Source organism: Enhydra lutris, unplaced genomic scaffold, assembly GCF_002288905.1.
Source record: "Enhydra lutris kenyoni isolate GAN:26980312 unplaced genomic scaffold, ASM228890v2 scaffoldscaffold53, whole genome shotgun sequence".
NCBI lineage: Eukaryota > Metazoa > Chordata > Mammalia > Carnivora > Mustelidae > Enhydra > Enhydra lutris.
The window spans coordinates 6,176,611-6,192,341 of record NW_019154137.1 but is presented as its reverse complement, the minus strand read 5'-3'; the positions used below and the strand labels follow the sequence as shown (position 1 = coordinate 6,192,341).

The 15,731-nt window shown below is 36.1% G+C and overlaps 1 protein-coding gene across 2 annotated transcripts in view; it reads left to right on the top strand.

The window, feature by feature from the left end:
* LOC111157205 (THO complex 2) overlaps positions 1–15,731 on the top strand; it is a 113,308-nt gene that overhangs the window by 80,566 nt on the left and 17,011 nt on the right. For both annotated transcript variants that reach the window (XM_022518497.1, XM_022518496.1), the window contains exons 19-32: positions 964–1,060; positions 3,226–3,343; positions 3,923–4,102; positions 4,900–5,064; positions 9,404–9,679; positions 10,752–10,893; positions 11,349–11,506; positions 12,415–12,543; positions 12,882–13,013; positions 13,097–13,281; positions 13,789–13,967; positions 14,212–14,314; positions 15,009–15,439; positions 15,660–15,718. In XM_022518497.1, the coding sequence (XP_022374205.1) occupies positions 964–1,060; positions 3,226–3,343; positions 3,923–4,102; positions 4,900–5,064; positions 9,404–9,679; positions 10,752–10,893; positions 11,349–11,506; positions 12,415–12,543; positions 12,882–13,013; positions 13,097–13,281; positions 13,789–13,967; positions 14,212–14,314; positions 15,009–15,439; positions 15,660–15,718 (2,354 nt within the window). The remainder of the gene's footprint in view (positions 1–963; positions 1,061–3,225; positions 3,344–3,922; positions 4,103–4,899; positions 5,065–9,403; positions 9,680–10,751; positions 10,894–11,348; positions 11,507–12,414; positions 12,544–12,881; positions 13,014–13,096; positions 13,282–13,788; positions 13,968–14,211; positions 14,315–15,008; positions 15,440–15,659; positions 15,719–15,731) is intronic.

Here is a 15,731-nt window from a genome sequence, read left to right as displayed (position 1 = left end):
TTGCCTCCACTTGGAATACCCTTCCATGCCTACTCATTTCCTCCACCATATCTATATACTCATTAGATTTCAGCTTAGAGGTCACTTTTTTTCAGAAAACTTTCCCTATTAATGCTCCTACCCAAAAGTCAGAATTAGGTGCTCTTCTCTGTACTCCCATGGAACCTTTTATTTATCAGTTATTTCAGCTTACTTTTCTGTATCCCTCACTAGACTGTAAGCTCCTTGAGGGCAGTACCTGTGCTTTGTCCATTATGCTTTAAGGTGCTCAGCAAATAATTGTTGAAAAGGCCACAGATCACTTGATTTTACTAGGATCTCCTCTTGTCTTGACTGGGGCTTTCTCCCTACTCATAATGCGGTAAGGACTATTGGTTAAAATGGTCTTTTGTTTGCTTCCTGGTCTGGCAATGCTTTACCTGTTTCCTTGCCTCTCCACAACTAGCAATATGTTTCTAGTTGAGAGATTTTTTTGTGTGCAGCTCCTTAGAGATTGACTCATTAGTGTGTTTTGTTGATCATTCAAATTTACTGAGTGATCTGCAAGATTTTGTTGTGGCCTGGTTAATTGTTGTGGCCCAACAGGCTCTGGAGTCAGGCCGTATAGCTTTGAATCACTGCTTTACCTCATACCAACTATGTGACATGAACAAGTTGCATGATATATCTGTTCCAAATTTTCCTCATCGATGGGTTTAAGCCAACCTGAGATGATTATTGCAAAAATTAAATGAGTTAATTAATGTAAAGTACTTACTTAGTATAGTGCTTAGCATATGTATGCTCAATAAATACTAGCTATTATTAATTGTAAAACTCCATTCAGTGGCATCAGCAGTACAATTATTCCTACCTCATTTTGTTTTAGAAATTGAGTTAGTTGAGAAATGCCACTTAATACTGTGTTTTTTTTTTTGTTTTATGAACTGTTTTTTAAAAGCCCTATTTTTTTATTTCATATAGGTCTGGCTAGTTTCTGTGGTGCAGTTTTTCGTAAATATCCAATTGATCTTGCTGGTCTTCTTCAGTATGTGGCTAATCAGCTAAAGGCAGGCAAAAGGTATTCATAGCAAATCATATGTAAATGAAATTCAATAATTAGAATACTTCTGGTGGTATTGGGATATTGAGATTGCTATTCTGAAAAACTGTTTTGTAGGCTTAAGTAGAATAGTTGCTCACTTATATGGAATTCTTTAAATAAAGGAAATTGTAATTTCATATATAAACACTTTTTTTGCAGAAAGAAATATAATATTTGGCTATATATGTAACTCATTAAAAAAACAATTCATTTCGACTACCTGTTAGGCTCTTGAGTAAATGGTTTATATGGTATATTGTAAATCCTCTTATGACAAAACGTATTGCATTGTTGATTGTGCTGCTGGACAGTAATTGGCCTTTACGTTAATAAGCATATGGTAGGAACATATTTTGAGGGTGTATACAGTATTTTCAAAACACAGTTTCTTTTGATTTTGAACTTCAGAGATTCATACGGCTTACATACCTTTTGGACAATGTCTTCTTTATGAATACTGGGTTTTATTATTTTATTCTGGACCACTGTCAATGTTTAGAGTTTGAATTAGTAAACCTCATCAGCAGTAGACTGACGAGAATCAAAGAACTAGAAATTGTTTTCCAAAACTTTCTGGTAGAAAGCAAACAAAAATTTGTAAAGCTATCTGGTGTTCCACACAAGTATTACCTAAATAATTTGTGACAGATTATTATTTTGAATTAGAGAAAAGTTAAAAAATTTAGATTTAGGATTTTATCGGCATATCATTTACACTGTGTGCATCTCTCCACCATTCCTATACACTTTACTCTCCTGTGTCTATGGACTAGGAGAATAGAATGTTATTTTTAAATCTATAACTCAATTTTCTGTACTATGAATATAGTATTTAATTAAAAGATAGTTTAAAGAAAAATTAAAAACTTTTTTGGGTACTTGTTGCAAACTAATTTGCATGAAGGCTCTCATTTTCATAAACTATGTTTAGGGAAGGCAGACAAGGTGAAAGAGTAAGCACTTAAGAATCTTCAAAAACTGTGCCTTTTGTCTGTTATTAACTTGTGTCTTGGGTATGTCTGGCTTTACCTTTGGAAAAACATCTGTATTTGTTTTGTAGGAAAGAAGGTTTCTACTTTATCTTCATTACTTAACTAATTAAAGAAGATCTTGAAAGTCATAAATTATTTTCATTGACAGTTCTAAACTTTAAGAATTAAAATGCATAACTATTAGCACAATAACAGATGTTCTTAAGGCTGTTGTCTTAGGTTCATACACCACAACTTGGAACTTCCATTCCCTTCCTTTTCTTTCTCCACTCCCTCACTCCCTCCATCCCTTCCAAGTGTGTGTGATTATTTAGAGAGATGGCTTTATACCATCATATATATGTATTGGCTACCTTGTACTGGAGGATAAAAAAAACACTATGAAGAAGTGAAGGGGAATAAGAGTTCACTTAAACCACGATGAACACTGAATAATGCATGGAATTGTTGAATCACTATGTTGTACCTGACTAAAACTAATATAAACTATGTTTATTATACTTGAATTTAAAAAGTGAAAAACATTAAAAGAATTTTGTGAAGGACTATTGGGAAAACTGATAAAAATGAAATATGAACAATAAAGTATTATATCAGTGTTAGGTTTACTGAAGTTGGTAACTATGCTGTGGTTATGTTAAGAGATTATATTCTTAGGAAATTCATTCTTAGGAAATACATCCTTTGGAATTTTAGGGGTAAAATGTGCCTTTAAAATGATGTTGCTTACTACATAAGTTACTCCCAAATGGTTAAGAAAAAAAAGTGTGTGTGTGTGTGTGTAGAAAGGGAGGGAGGGAGAGAAAACACAAATGATAACGTGAACAGGAGTAAGAATGTTAGTAATAGGCGAGGTTGGGGTAAAGGGCATATGGATGTGCTTTGTACTATTTTCTGTCTTTACATCTTACCTGTAAGTTTGAAATTATTCCCAAGGAAAAAGTTAAAGTAAGCATAAACCGATTACATGCCCCAAATATTTTTCATTATAGTTCTGGAAATGCAGTTTTTCCTTGACTACTCCAGCCCCTTCTCCTCATATTTATATACAAATAATTTAGGGATTCTCAACATACTAATTATAGTATATATTGTCACTTTTATGTTTGAAGTTTCAACTACAGACTGTTTCTTATTTTTTCTAAATAGTTTTGACCTGCTTATATTGAAAGAAGTGGTACAAAAAATGGCAGGAATAGAAATTACAGAGGAAATGACGATGGAGCAACTAGAAGCCATGACTGGTGGAGAGCAATTAAAAGCTGAGGTGAGAGTTACTAATTTTTTTAATTGACTTTTTAAGTTTCAGATATACGCATGCTCATACTAAAGACTCCAGACAACACACAAGTACATGAAACCAAATGTCAAAGTCATATGTACCCTTCCCTCATGACTGCCCTCACCTCCCTTTCAAAAATTGAGATATACTAGTGACTTTAACCCTTTCAAAAAGCTGAAACAAAGTGTAAAAGACAGTGTTAAATCTGTAAGAGAAGTAAATATCAAGTCTTCTGTGGTCCTTGATATCCTAACTGGTGTAAAGCTGAATATAGTTATTCTGTTGTTGAATCTGTTCCATACCAAATAAAGAATAATCCTTTATGAGGGACTGCAAGGTGGAAAATGGAAAATATGCAGAAGTTGAAAGACAGTTGACAGTTATCTTTAAGCTAGTGACTGTAATCAACAACAGTATCACTAAAATAAATTTGTGAAGAAAGGGAAGGAATGTAAAGTTTTTTATCTTCAGGATTGTAACTGAGCCTTTTCTGGGTCTTTTTCAAATCAGAAAGCGTATTTTAATGCAGTGTGCACTGGTAAATTTATGTCTTCTCTTATGTAGGGTGGTTATTTTGGCCAGATAAGAAACACTAAAAAATCCTCCCAGAGATTAAAGGACGCACTATTGGACCATGATCTTGCTCTTCCTCTCTGTTTGCTTATGGCTCAGCAGAGGAATGGAGTAATTTTCCAAGAAGGTGGAGAGAAACATTTGAAACTTGTGGGAAAACTCTATGATCAGGCAAGTTAAAGTGGCTTTTGTGTTTATGTGGATTTTTTTTTTATCCTGATAATGGAAAAGATGGAATGGGATAAAATTTTTAAAATGTCATTTTGGACATCAGATGAATGTGAAACAGCTCTAATGTAAACTAGACATTCTGGAAATAGGGGCTATTTCTGTGCATATTACGGTATTTAAGAGAAGACTCTAGGAGATGTAGTACTAGTTAACTACTAGTTAACTACTAGTTAAGTGGTTAACTTCAAGTTGTTAGTTTGCTCTTCATATCTTTTCTGATCTCCGGAAATCTGAAATTTCAATCAGAACAAAGTAGATGTGATCTTTATAATATATATCCATAAATATTAAGCAGTAAAACCTGTGATTAGCTTACAAAATATGTTTATCACCAACTATATTACAAGGGAAAAAAGATCCCATATATTTTATAAATGAAGTTTTCCTCTTTTAAGGGCAAGGAAATTCTGTATACATAAAATTGTTGTATGTGATGTAGGGTAAATATATCCTGTTACTAAAAGTGATGAACAATAACTTGGAACTTGAGAATTTGTTGACTATTAAAGCCTTAGATTGATCAGCTTTTCAGGGCCTTCACATCTTATTTGGTAATATGATTACATGATGATGTTTATTGATTGTCTCTAAAGTTCTTTTAAGTTGTAAAATTTGAATTCTTAAATGTTAATCAAAATACATTTAAAATGACATTATAATCATTTTGGAAAATTTTTATATTGGTTTCATAAAATGGTAGCACATTTGTGTTTTTTTGTCTTATTTTTTAAATTTAGTGTCATGATACCCTGGTACAGTTCGGTGGATTTTTAGCATCTAATCTAAGCACAGAAGATTATATAAAGCGAGTGCCTTCAATTGATGTGCTCTGTAATGAATTTCATACACCCCATGATGCAGCATTTTTCCTGTCTAGGCCAATGTATGCACACCATATTTCGGTAAGTGTCTTTGCTGCCATTCAAGAATGATTCTGAATTATTTCTTAACTGTAAATGTATTTTAGTTTGACACAGATACAGATTATGTCTCTTAGAGAGTTATTCTTTTGTTAGTACTCATCTCTGAACAGTGTACAATGAAAATGCTCCCTTTAAAAGTAAGTCTTACTAGTACTATACCACCAGTTGTCCAGGTTGATATCTTAAGGGCCCTGTAGAACTGTAGCAGTCAAACCTTAATATAGATGTGAGTCACCAGCAAAGCATCTTTGAGACTCAATCCCCTCAATCCCCTGTCCCTAGATTCTAATGTAGTAACCTTTAGTAGTACCTGGGAATTTGTTTTGTTTTTGTTTTTGCTTATTTTTTAACAAGTGCTAATTGATTCTGATGGAGGAAAATATGGTTGGTGACTCTGCAAAAAACTCCTATTGAATACAGAAAATCCTCTTTCCTCAGGAATAATATCCCTGTCAGTTGACTTGCTATTCATACTACCTTGAGAAAGACAGACCTAACCATCCCCAAACACTCTAAAAACTCTTGTAGGCTGTGTTGTGTAACTTCTCAGAGAGGTATTCTTAGTTCTTGTTTTATTTCTCTCCACCTAAATGAGACAACTAAAAAGAGGAAAGCACAGAAGCAAACCAGAGTCTTCCCAAGTAGGGCATCCCAGTACTGACTGTAAGGATGGTTGGGGCAAGAGGAGACTGCCCTCCCTCTTCTTCTCTAACTGCCACCTGGATTCCTGCCTGCAAAGCAGTGACCTCTAATGGGAATCGACTCTTCCTTTTCCTTCAGACCACAGTCAGGCCTGTGTTCGGAAACTATAGTACTTCTCCATTCTGACTGGAGCCCCAGCATATTCTTTATCTTTGTGTAGGCTTGAATTCTGGCCCTTCTGTTTATTTGTTAATGGTTTTAAGTCTGTACTGCTCAAGGAAGGCTTTCACTACAGATTCTAGGGGGAAGATCTTGGTCCTTTCTCTTAAACTAGGATCCCTTCTTTGTTCTCAGTAGGAACGTAGGGTTGTGTAGTAGAGGTGTGGAAAAAAGTGACTGAGAAATTTGGGGTCTAATTGATCATTTAATTGACCATCAGCTGTTAGTGTTTACATATCAGCTGCTACAGTGTCACACTTCCCTCTAACAAGTAACTGTTAATTGATTTAATTATCACTTGATTAGCCTTACACAGCAATACCATGCTATATTCTCTAGAAGGGAAAAGGGGACGGGGTGGGGGTAGTATTAGGGCTCTTTCACCACCTTTAGAATCTTTCAATCCAGAAAATTGTGTGCTCTCTTCGTGTAGTTATGTCTTGCATTGTCACCCGACCCTTCAGTAGATAAGTCTCAGCTATACAGCAGGCAGGGGACCTGATTTCTTGAAGGACTGAGGTGGGAGAGTTGCTTCATTTCAGGAATTCTGACCTGCCCTGTGCGTTACTGAGAAGTGAATACACTAATCAGTGATATTGAAGCCTAGCAAACAGGAACACCTGGTTGCCTGAATTTTTCCAGGTCAGGAACAGAGTAGGTCATTCATACCAATAACTACCTTTTCTATAGCCTTTGTAAAATATTGTGTCTTTGTCATTTAAGAGATACAAAAATCTAAACAAAGAAATGTCATTTCCCACTCAGGGTTGCAGAGGAAAACAAAGAACTCTATAGAGGTGACTATATAGCCAAATCAGGGGTAAGTCTGTTACCAATAGGCCCCATAACACCCTCTGGAAAAGGAGTTCTTTGGCAACCTTGGTTGCACTGGATGGACACCCAGACTTCCTGGGGATCCTTGCTTTTTCTTCTTGGGTGAGAGCCTCTCTTGAAGAGCCTTTGATGAGAGGGTATGAGTATTGGAGGACTGTTAGGACCTTCCATAAATTGATAAATTGAGTAGGCTCTCAATGGGAATAATTCAGCCAGCCACACACTGTTCAGGTTATTGGGCCAACAAGAGCTTTTTGAACAGGAATTAGAAATATAGCAATAACTGGATATCAGTTCTGTTTCATTGATGTAGTGCACTGGGTGACTTGAGAAATAGAGCTGTTACGCCTCTCCATTTGACTTAAAGTGTAAGCTTGAAGAGGGAGTTCAACTAACTTTAGATCAGGAACTATTCATCCTAGTTAAATGTGAAGTATAGTTGTCTTTTCTGATCAAGCCTAATTTTTTTTTTAACTAGATAGGGACTAGATCAGTACCTAGCAATAAAAGTGACAAATTCAGAACCCAAGGACTGGGGATATGGGGGCTGTTTTACCACATCATTACCCTCACGTACCTGTAAACCTAATTTTCAGTTCTGTTGTTGAGACCCACCATGTAACACAGTTCTGAAAGAAAGGCTTTCCTCCAGTTCATGTTCTAGATCTTGCCCGAATTAGGTAGTTAAGCTGTCCTATACAGGTAGTTTCGGTTCTGCTTATCCTTTGTTTTATTAGAATCTTAGCAGATGTCATTCTGCCTCACATAGATTGATACTGGTTACCATCGACAGGACCTGCCCTCAAAGTGCAAAACCACTTCCTTATTCTTGCTGCTAATCTCTCAGGTCTGTGATGTAACTGGGACCTCTCTCTCATAAGTAATATTGTTTGTAGTTTTTCACCTGTTTGGTCTCCGTAATTATCAGCATGCTCTCTAAAATGGGGGTAACAAGGTAAATCTTCCCACTTACAGAAAAATTGAGAGATTCTCAGATTGTAGTTACAATAATTGTAAGATGCTGCTTAAGATACCCTCTGAAACAAAGTACTTGGTATATCTTCAGTCCAGTTAGCCTGGGTTACAGAGGCACTTAGGAGGGAAGACAGGTGGAGTGTAAGGAGCCAAGAATCTTGCCTACCATAATGCAGAACTGGAAGTGGAACCTTTGACCTGTGACCTTCTAGTTCTGGGTTCCATGTGTAGCACAAACTGTGATGATTTAAATGCTTTTCTAAAAAAAGAAGTGAGTTTTAGTTCTCCTCTTAGGCTCTTCTTCAGGGATGATGCCTAACCCAAACAAAATTTTCATCCTAAAGAGACTGAAGGACATGAGACAATAGCAACAAGACTTTGTATTATTTTCTTTTTTACATTTGGTGTTATACTCTATGAACTAATAGGTAGCTCCCTCCCATTGTACTAACAGATTCTTTTCCTCATACTCTCAAGAGTATGGCCTTCCTCCGACTCTCTTCCAAGATAGGATAAACCAGTCTGGTCTAAAAAAGCTGCATGTCAATTCCCACATGCTTTAAACTCTAACATACCATATCCATTCATAGAGAGTCTTACTTAGGGACGCCTGGGTGGCTCAGCTGGTTAAGTATCAGCCTTCAGTTCAGGTCGTGATTCTAGCGTCCTGGAATTGAACCCTATGTTGGGCTCTCCTTGCTTGGTGGAGAGTCTGTTTTCCCCTTTCTCTCTTGCCCCTCCCACTGCCTTTGCTCTCTCTCGTGCATGCTCACTCTCTCAAATAAACAAAATCTTAAAAAAAAAAAAGAAGAAGGTCTTACTTAGCTTAGCAGTAGGGTAACCAGTTCGTCCTAGTTTGCTTGAGACTTTGCCAGTTTTGGCACTATACTCTTACATGCTGGGAGTCCCCTCATTCACTGGCAAACCTGGATAGTCAGTCACCCTACTTAGCAGTCTTATAGTAACTTTCTCATAGCCTTTCTTAATGTTGATCCAATTTCTTTCTCACTCTTTTTTTTAAAGATTTTATTTTTTAAGTAATTTCTACACCCAACGTGGGGTTTGAGCTCACAACCCTGAGATCAATAATTGCACGTTCCACTGACTGAGCCATCCGGGCACCCCTGATCCACTTTCTTTCTTTTTTTTTTCCTGACCCACTTTCTTAATTGACAAATTATAGTGGCCAATAAGGGCTATGTGTAGTAGTAAAGCATCTTGTGCTGATTGGCTGTTACTAGTTCCATTATGCCTCTTTACCAGTGTTAAGACCCTTTACTTGGTGTCCTTGAAGATTTTAAAAGCAGGAGTGGAAACCCTGTATGTTCAATCCTTGTCGTGGTAGTAAGAGAGAGTACAGTTGGGGATATGGTTGGTGGAGGGGGGTACACATACTCTATTTATTATGCAACAGGTCAGATTTAATAAGAATCTTCTTAAAAGCTCCTAGTGAGCACATAGGACTAAAGATGAGAACAGCTTCCAGGGTTGATTTATCTTAAAATAAATGTCATTGGTAAGAACTTCGAATTCTTACAACAGTTTTGATTGGTTGTCTTCTGATTCTCGAAAAGGGAACATAGGCTTTTATACTATGAAGGTTAGTGCAATAAATTGTGTTGTGTTTGTTTTTACTTTTTATCTCCAGTCTAAATATGATGAACTTAAAAAGTCAGAAAAGGGAAGTAAACAGCAACATAAAGTTCATAAGTACATTACATCATGTGAAATGGTGATGGCTCCTGTCCATGAAGCAGTGGTCTCCTTACATGTTTCCAAAGTTTGGGATGACATCAGTCCTCAGTTCTATGCCACATTCTGGTCATTGACAATGTACGACCTTGCAGTTCCACACACCAGCTATGAACGGGAAGTCAATAAACTTAAAGTCCAGATGAAAGCAATTGATGACAATCAGGAAATGGTAGGTGGCTCTAGTAGCTCAAGTACAGTAATTTCATGGTATTAAGTTGACATTACCCATGCTTTGTATTAGTTCAGGTTCCTTAAAGCTATGATCTTATTGCTATATAGTATTTTCCTAAGTGAGTTAATGGTGACCTCTGAGTGGGTGTGGGCAGGGGCTTGGTGAATATGTGGCAGTTATGATCACACAAAAGGTATTTGAGTTTGCCCTTTTTTTTCTAACTGAGGACTGTGTTAGCAACTTAAAACGATCCATGGGACTCCCAATTGCAAGAACAGTAGGAGAAGGATTTATTGAAGAGGTGAGTCTTGAGCTGGATAGGCTTTGAAGATAGATTAGGTTTGGAAATAAAGAGGCATATTGGCCGCTCAGCTCTAGCAAAGGTGTGAAGTAATTTAAGGTTTTTAAGAGACCACTTTTACTGTAGTGAATGGGCTTAGTGATAAATTTGAATGGTTAGGGTGGGACCAGATTATGTAGAGCAGTTAAAGTTAGAAAAGAAGACTTTAGTAAAAGGCGAAAGATTTATGCAATCTGAAGAGAAACCAGAGTATAGAAAAGAAGACTTGATAAAATTGGGAGCTGTATTAGATTCCTCTGCAGGGAAATGATAATGGTAAAAAACGGTATATTGGAAAGATTACCCTTGACAGTGGCTTGAAAGATGCATTTGTTAGGGGAAGGGACTGGCATCAGGCTGGAGTCCAGCTAGGTAACTCTTAGGGTAATTCATTGTGAAGTACTGAGAACATAGACTATTGGTGGAGGTAGTAGGAATGCATGAGACTTTTAAGCAGTTGGGATGCTGAAATGAAGGAGAAGGAAGAGTCAAAGATGACTTGATGCTTGAGACTAAAAGTAGCAGTGCTAGGAAGGTAGCCTGTTTTGATGTGAAAACCAGATTTTGGATTTGTTGAATGGTGGTGAAAGCACATTCAGGTGGACTCCTCAATATCCCTGTGAAGTAGTTAATATAAAATACCAGCACTGATCTTTCTGAATTTTTTAATTAAAAGGAAGGGAGGTAATGTGCGTGTAGTTAGAAAAGTATCTAACTTATACTTCGTAGCCTCCAAATAAAAAGAAAAAAGAGAAAGAGCGTTGTACTGCCCTTCAGGACAAGCTTCTTGAAGAAGAAAAGAAGCAGATGGAACATGTACAGCGAGTTCTACAGAGACTGAAACTGGAAAAGGACAACTGGCTTTTAGCAAGTAAGTTGTTGGAACTGTTACATTCATACTACTGCCAAATTACAAAAGCAAACCTCAGAGGTATTGAAGTGTATTATGTTTGTATTTCAGCTCAGTGTTCACTGTCCCATTCTTTGGTTATTCATTAATGCAGAGTCAACCTCACATGTTCACTGAAGGAACTAATTTAGTTTGTGGGTGAAATTAACTTATAACTACAATATTAGCAATTTATCATCCAACCTTTCTGTATGAAATCATGTTTCTGGAGAAGTTATAGATAGAAAATTTATGCCCATAGTGTGAAAATGAAAGTTTTATTCCAAGCATGACCTTTTGGTTACAAACTATAAAGAGTTTGTGGGTTTTTTTTTATAGCATTCTCTACACTAAAATTAATATGTTGTCATGTTTAGAGGTCTTGAGGCACTTGAGGAAGAAGTTTACCACTTAATATATTCTTCCCTTATTTTTAGAATCTACCAAAAATGAGACCATCACAAAATTTCTACAGCTGTGTATATTTCCTCGATGTATTTTTTCAGCAATTGATGCTGTTTACTGTGCTCGTTTTGTTGAATTGGTACATCAACAGAAAACTCCAAATTTTTCCACACTTCTTTGCTATGATCGAGTAAGTTCTTTTTATTGCAACCTTAAAAAAAAAGTCTCACACAAAGATAGCTAAACATTATAATCCATAGAGGTATTAATTGTGTGTGTGGTTAAAAGCATGAACTCAAGAGCCAAGTGCCTGAACTTGAATCCTAGCTCTGCTACTTTTTAGCTATATGATCTTTGGCAAGTTTTTTAACCTCTCTGTGCCTCAGTTTTCTTACCTGTAAAATGGGATAATAGTACTTGCTTCACAAGATTGTTGTGAGGATTAAACGGGTCACTGTACACAAAAGTGCTTTGAATAGTGCCGGCCATGTAGTAGGCACTCCTAGTTAATCTTTTAACTCATAATATGGGTTTATATGTTTGTCATAATAGAACTCTTTTCTTAACCTTCACCTTCTCCCCCTCAAAAAACAAAACAGCTTATACCTTCGCACATACATAAAAGCAGGGATGCTTTTCAGTATAATCACATTTATGTATTTTTGCGTCTGGCTTTTTTCTTAATAGTAAATGACTGCATTTGAGGTTTAAAAATGTAGTATATGTCATAGCATGTCAGCTGCCTATTTCTAGTTTCTGTCAGCCTCGTCTCTGCTTACTGTCCTCCTAACTCCAGTAATATCTATGGCTAAGTCTTCGTTGAAGAAGTTGTGTTGTAATAATAATGATAGTTTTTTCCACTGTCATTGTAAATCAGTTTTTTTAAAATAAAAGTTTGTTGTTGCTTTATGAATGTGCTATTTCCTCACAAAGGCCAAAATCTCTAAAGGTTTCTGGAATTGTGACTATAGAAAGGGAAGATACATTTTGACTAAACTAACCTGTTTAATTTACTATGATTTGCTATAACAATGTTTTACTATTTTGAACTAATTTTGACCTTGATTTGTTTTTATTTTTCAAACATTCTTCCTGTAGGTTTTCTCTGATATAATTTACACAGTTGCAAGCTGTACCGAAAATGAAGCTAGTCGATATGGGAGATTTCTTTGCTGCATGTTAGAGACTGTGACCAGGTGGCATAGTGACAGAGCCACGTATGAAAAGGTATGGTTAATAAACACCCTTACATTTTACCCATGTAATCTTTAGGTTGTTCAGTTCTGAAAGGGAAGCGGAGTTTAAGATTCAGTTGTAAAACAGTGTTTAAAATTTAAACATCATTCATTCATTATTAAAAGGTGATAGATATAAAAAAAATCTATCTCAAACTGACATTGCAAATTCATACCATTAAATAAACTGAACTTTTCTGTGAAAACTACCTGTCATTCAAATATACATCTTGTTTTTGTGTGGAATCATTAATCTAGTCCACTTAAGTTTTTACCTTCTGCTAGTTTAGGAGCAGAATTTTTCTTTAACAACCCCCTTTTATTTTCAAGGAATGTGGAAATTATCCAGGATTCCTAACTATATTGCGGGCCACTGGATTTGATGGTGGAAATAAAGCTGACCAGTTAGACTATGAAAATTTTCGACATGTTGTACATAAATGGCATTACAAACTAACCAAGGTAAAAAAAATTATGTTTCTTAAAGGTTGTTTTTCTCTTTATACTTACTTTTATAATAATAGATCTTAAAATGTTTGTTGTAGGCATCCGTACATTGCCTTGAAACAGGCGAATATACTCACATCAGGAATATCTTGATTGTGCTAACAAAAATACTTCCTTGGTACCCAAAAGTTTTGAATTTGGGTCAGGCTTTGGAAAGAAGAGTGCATAAAATCTGCCAAGAAGAAAAAGAGAAGAGGCCAGATCTATATGCATTGGCTATGGGGTAACACAATTATACTTTAATGTGATTTATGAGACTAGATGACAGAAGGATTCTGAAGACTCTAAAATGTTTTACAGTGTTGAAGTTTATCTTCTGCCTTACTTCAGGAGATTATGGGAGATTATGCGATCATGTTCCCACAGGCTGGTGAGAGTTGTCACTTCTGATTATCAGCTTCCGGTCTATACTGGATGATAGTTTCAAAAGTCATATACAATATGTCTTGGTTTGGAGGAAATGTAATTTTATCGTCAGTTGAGTTTTGGATCTTCAGTAGTGGAAAAAAGACATCTTAGTTTAAGGATTAGTTTACATTGAAACTTTTATTTTTTAAGAAAGCACCTGGGGCTCTCTGTAAAGACCTTCAGAAACTTATTGAAAATTAGTATTTTTTTATTCTCTGAAATGAAGTAGCAGAGTGAATAACTTGCTAGTTTTATTCTTTTAAACTCCAGTTTGTGCTTTTGATTTGTATTTGTATATTTAAACACTTTGTGCGACTTTCAGCTACTCTGGGCAGTTGAAAAGTAGAAAGTCATACATGATACCTGAAAATGAGTTTCATCACAAAGACCCCCCTCCGAGGAATGCAGTTGCCAGTGTACAAAATGGGCCTGGTGGTGGGCCTTCTTCATCGTCGATAGGAAGTGCATCTAAGTCGGATGAAAGCAGTACTGAGGAGACTGGTACGCTTATTTGTAGAAATTTATAAGTAAATATGCTTTGTTTCAACAAACCTAAGATGTTTTATATCACATGACAAATAAAATGCTGGCTAGTATTATAGTTTATTCCTTAGGTAGAAGTATATAACTGTCAAGAAGAAATTAGCCCTTTGTTTCTTTCTAATTAATCTCTAATCGTTTTGCTGTGAAATTGTAGTTTATTTACATTTAGGGGCTTGTCAAATAAAACTTTACTTTATTTCAGATAAATCAAGGGAGAGATCTCAGTGTGGTGTGAAAGCTGTTAATAAAGCTTCTAGTGCCACACCGAAAGGGAATTCAAGCAATGGAAACAGTAGCTCTAACAGGTAGGGACACTGACTGTATGTCAGAATTCTGAATTCATATATGATTAACCTCATTAGACATGAATGAAAGAGGCTGGTATTTGAATACTATGAAAGTCATTTATGTTGGACCTTGAAATTTTATATGTACCCCTAATTTGATGATGCGCTTAACTGCCCTCCTTATGTTTTATATAATGCTGAGACTGACATTGTTTCCCCTGCTGAGTTACGCAGGTGAAGGTAAGTGGTGAAGTTAGAAATACATTTTAGGATTGAGTGCTTGCCGTGGGCATTCTGGGTAAGGATAATGAACATAAGAGACGCCTACACTGATTTCGACCAGTGATCCATCCAGCCAAGTAATCCTGCTTCTGATATTAGCACCCTTGGTCGGCTTGTGGGATAATTTTTGGTTGTGACCTAGTAATCCTCAGAGGTTATGAACATATGGAAAATGGCCTGACATCATTTTAATCATTCTTTTTTAATCTGCTGTTCATGAATTTGGTCATTTATTATTTACTGAATAAAGAAGTATTTCCTAAAAATAAAAAAAAGTAGTACTTTCTTTTCACTTGTCTTTAAAGTCCTTTAGTTTTCAAAGGGCTACTCTTCTAGTATTTTCGAAGTCGGTAAGAAACCCTTTCTAATTTGTAACATGGACTATGTTTTATGACAGTTTGTCTTAAAATCTCATGTTTTTATTCTTAAGCAGCAAAGCTGTTAAAGAAAATGACAAAGAAAAAGGGAAAGAGAAAGAAAAAGAGAAAAAAGAAAAGACTCCAGCTACTACTCCAGAGGCCAGGGTACTTGGTAAAGATGGTAAAGAAAAACCGAAGGAAGAGCGGCCAAACAAAGACGAAAAAGCAAGAGAGACGAAGGAAAGAACACCTAAGTCTGACAAAGAGAAAGAAAAATTCAAGAAGGAAGAAAAAGCCAAAGATGAGAAATTCAAAACCACTGTCCCCAATGTAGAATCAAAATCGATTCAAGAAAAGGAAAGAGAGAAGGAGCCATCCAGAGAAAGAGATATAGCAAAGGAAATGAAATCAAAGGAAAATGTTAAAGGAGGAGAAAAAACACCAGTTTCTGGGTCCTTGAAGTCACCTGTTCCCCGATCAGATGTTGCAGAGCCTGAAAGGGGCAAGTTTGCCTTTATTTATATTTGTTTACTTTTGGTTCTTGTTAATGTATAGTTGGTTCTTGTCTCCTTGTTTTGGCAAGTTATCTAGGGACTTTACTTGGTGGGGGGAGCGGATACTTGTTGACCTTAAAGGTGATTTTTTAAATGGTGGTTTTTTTTTTAAGTGCTTGGAAAAGTAGAACACTATCTTACTGTGACCATTTGTTTTTGTACCAACAGAACAAAAACGCCGCAAAATTGATACCCACCCTTCTCCATCACATTCCTCAACAGTAAAGGTTAGTATAGCCT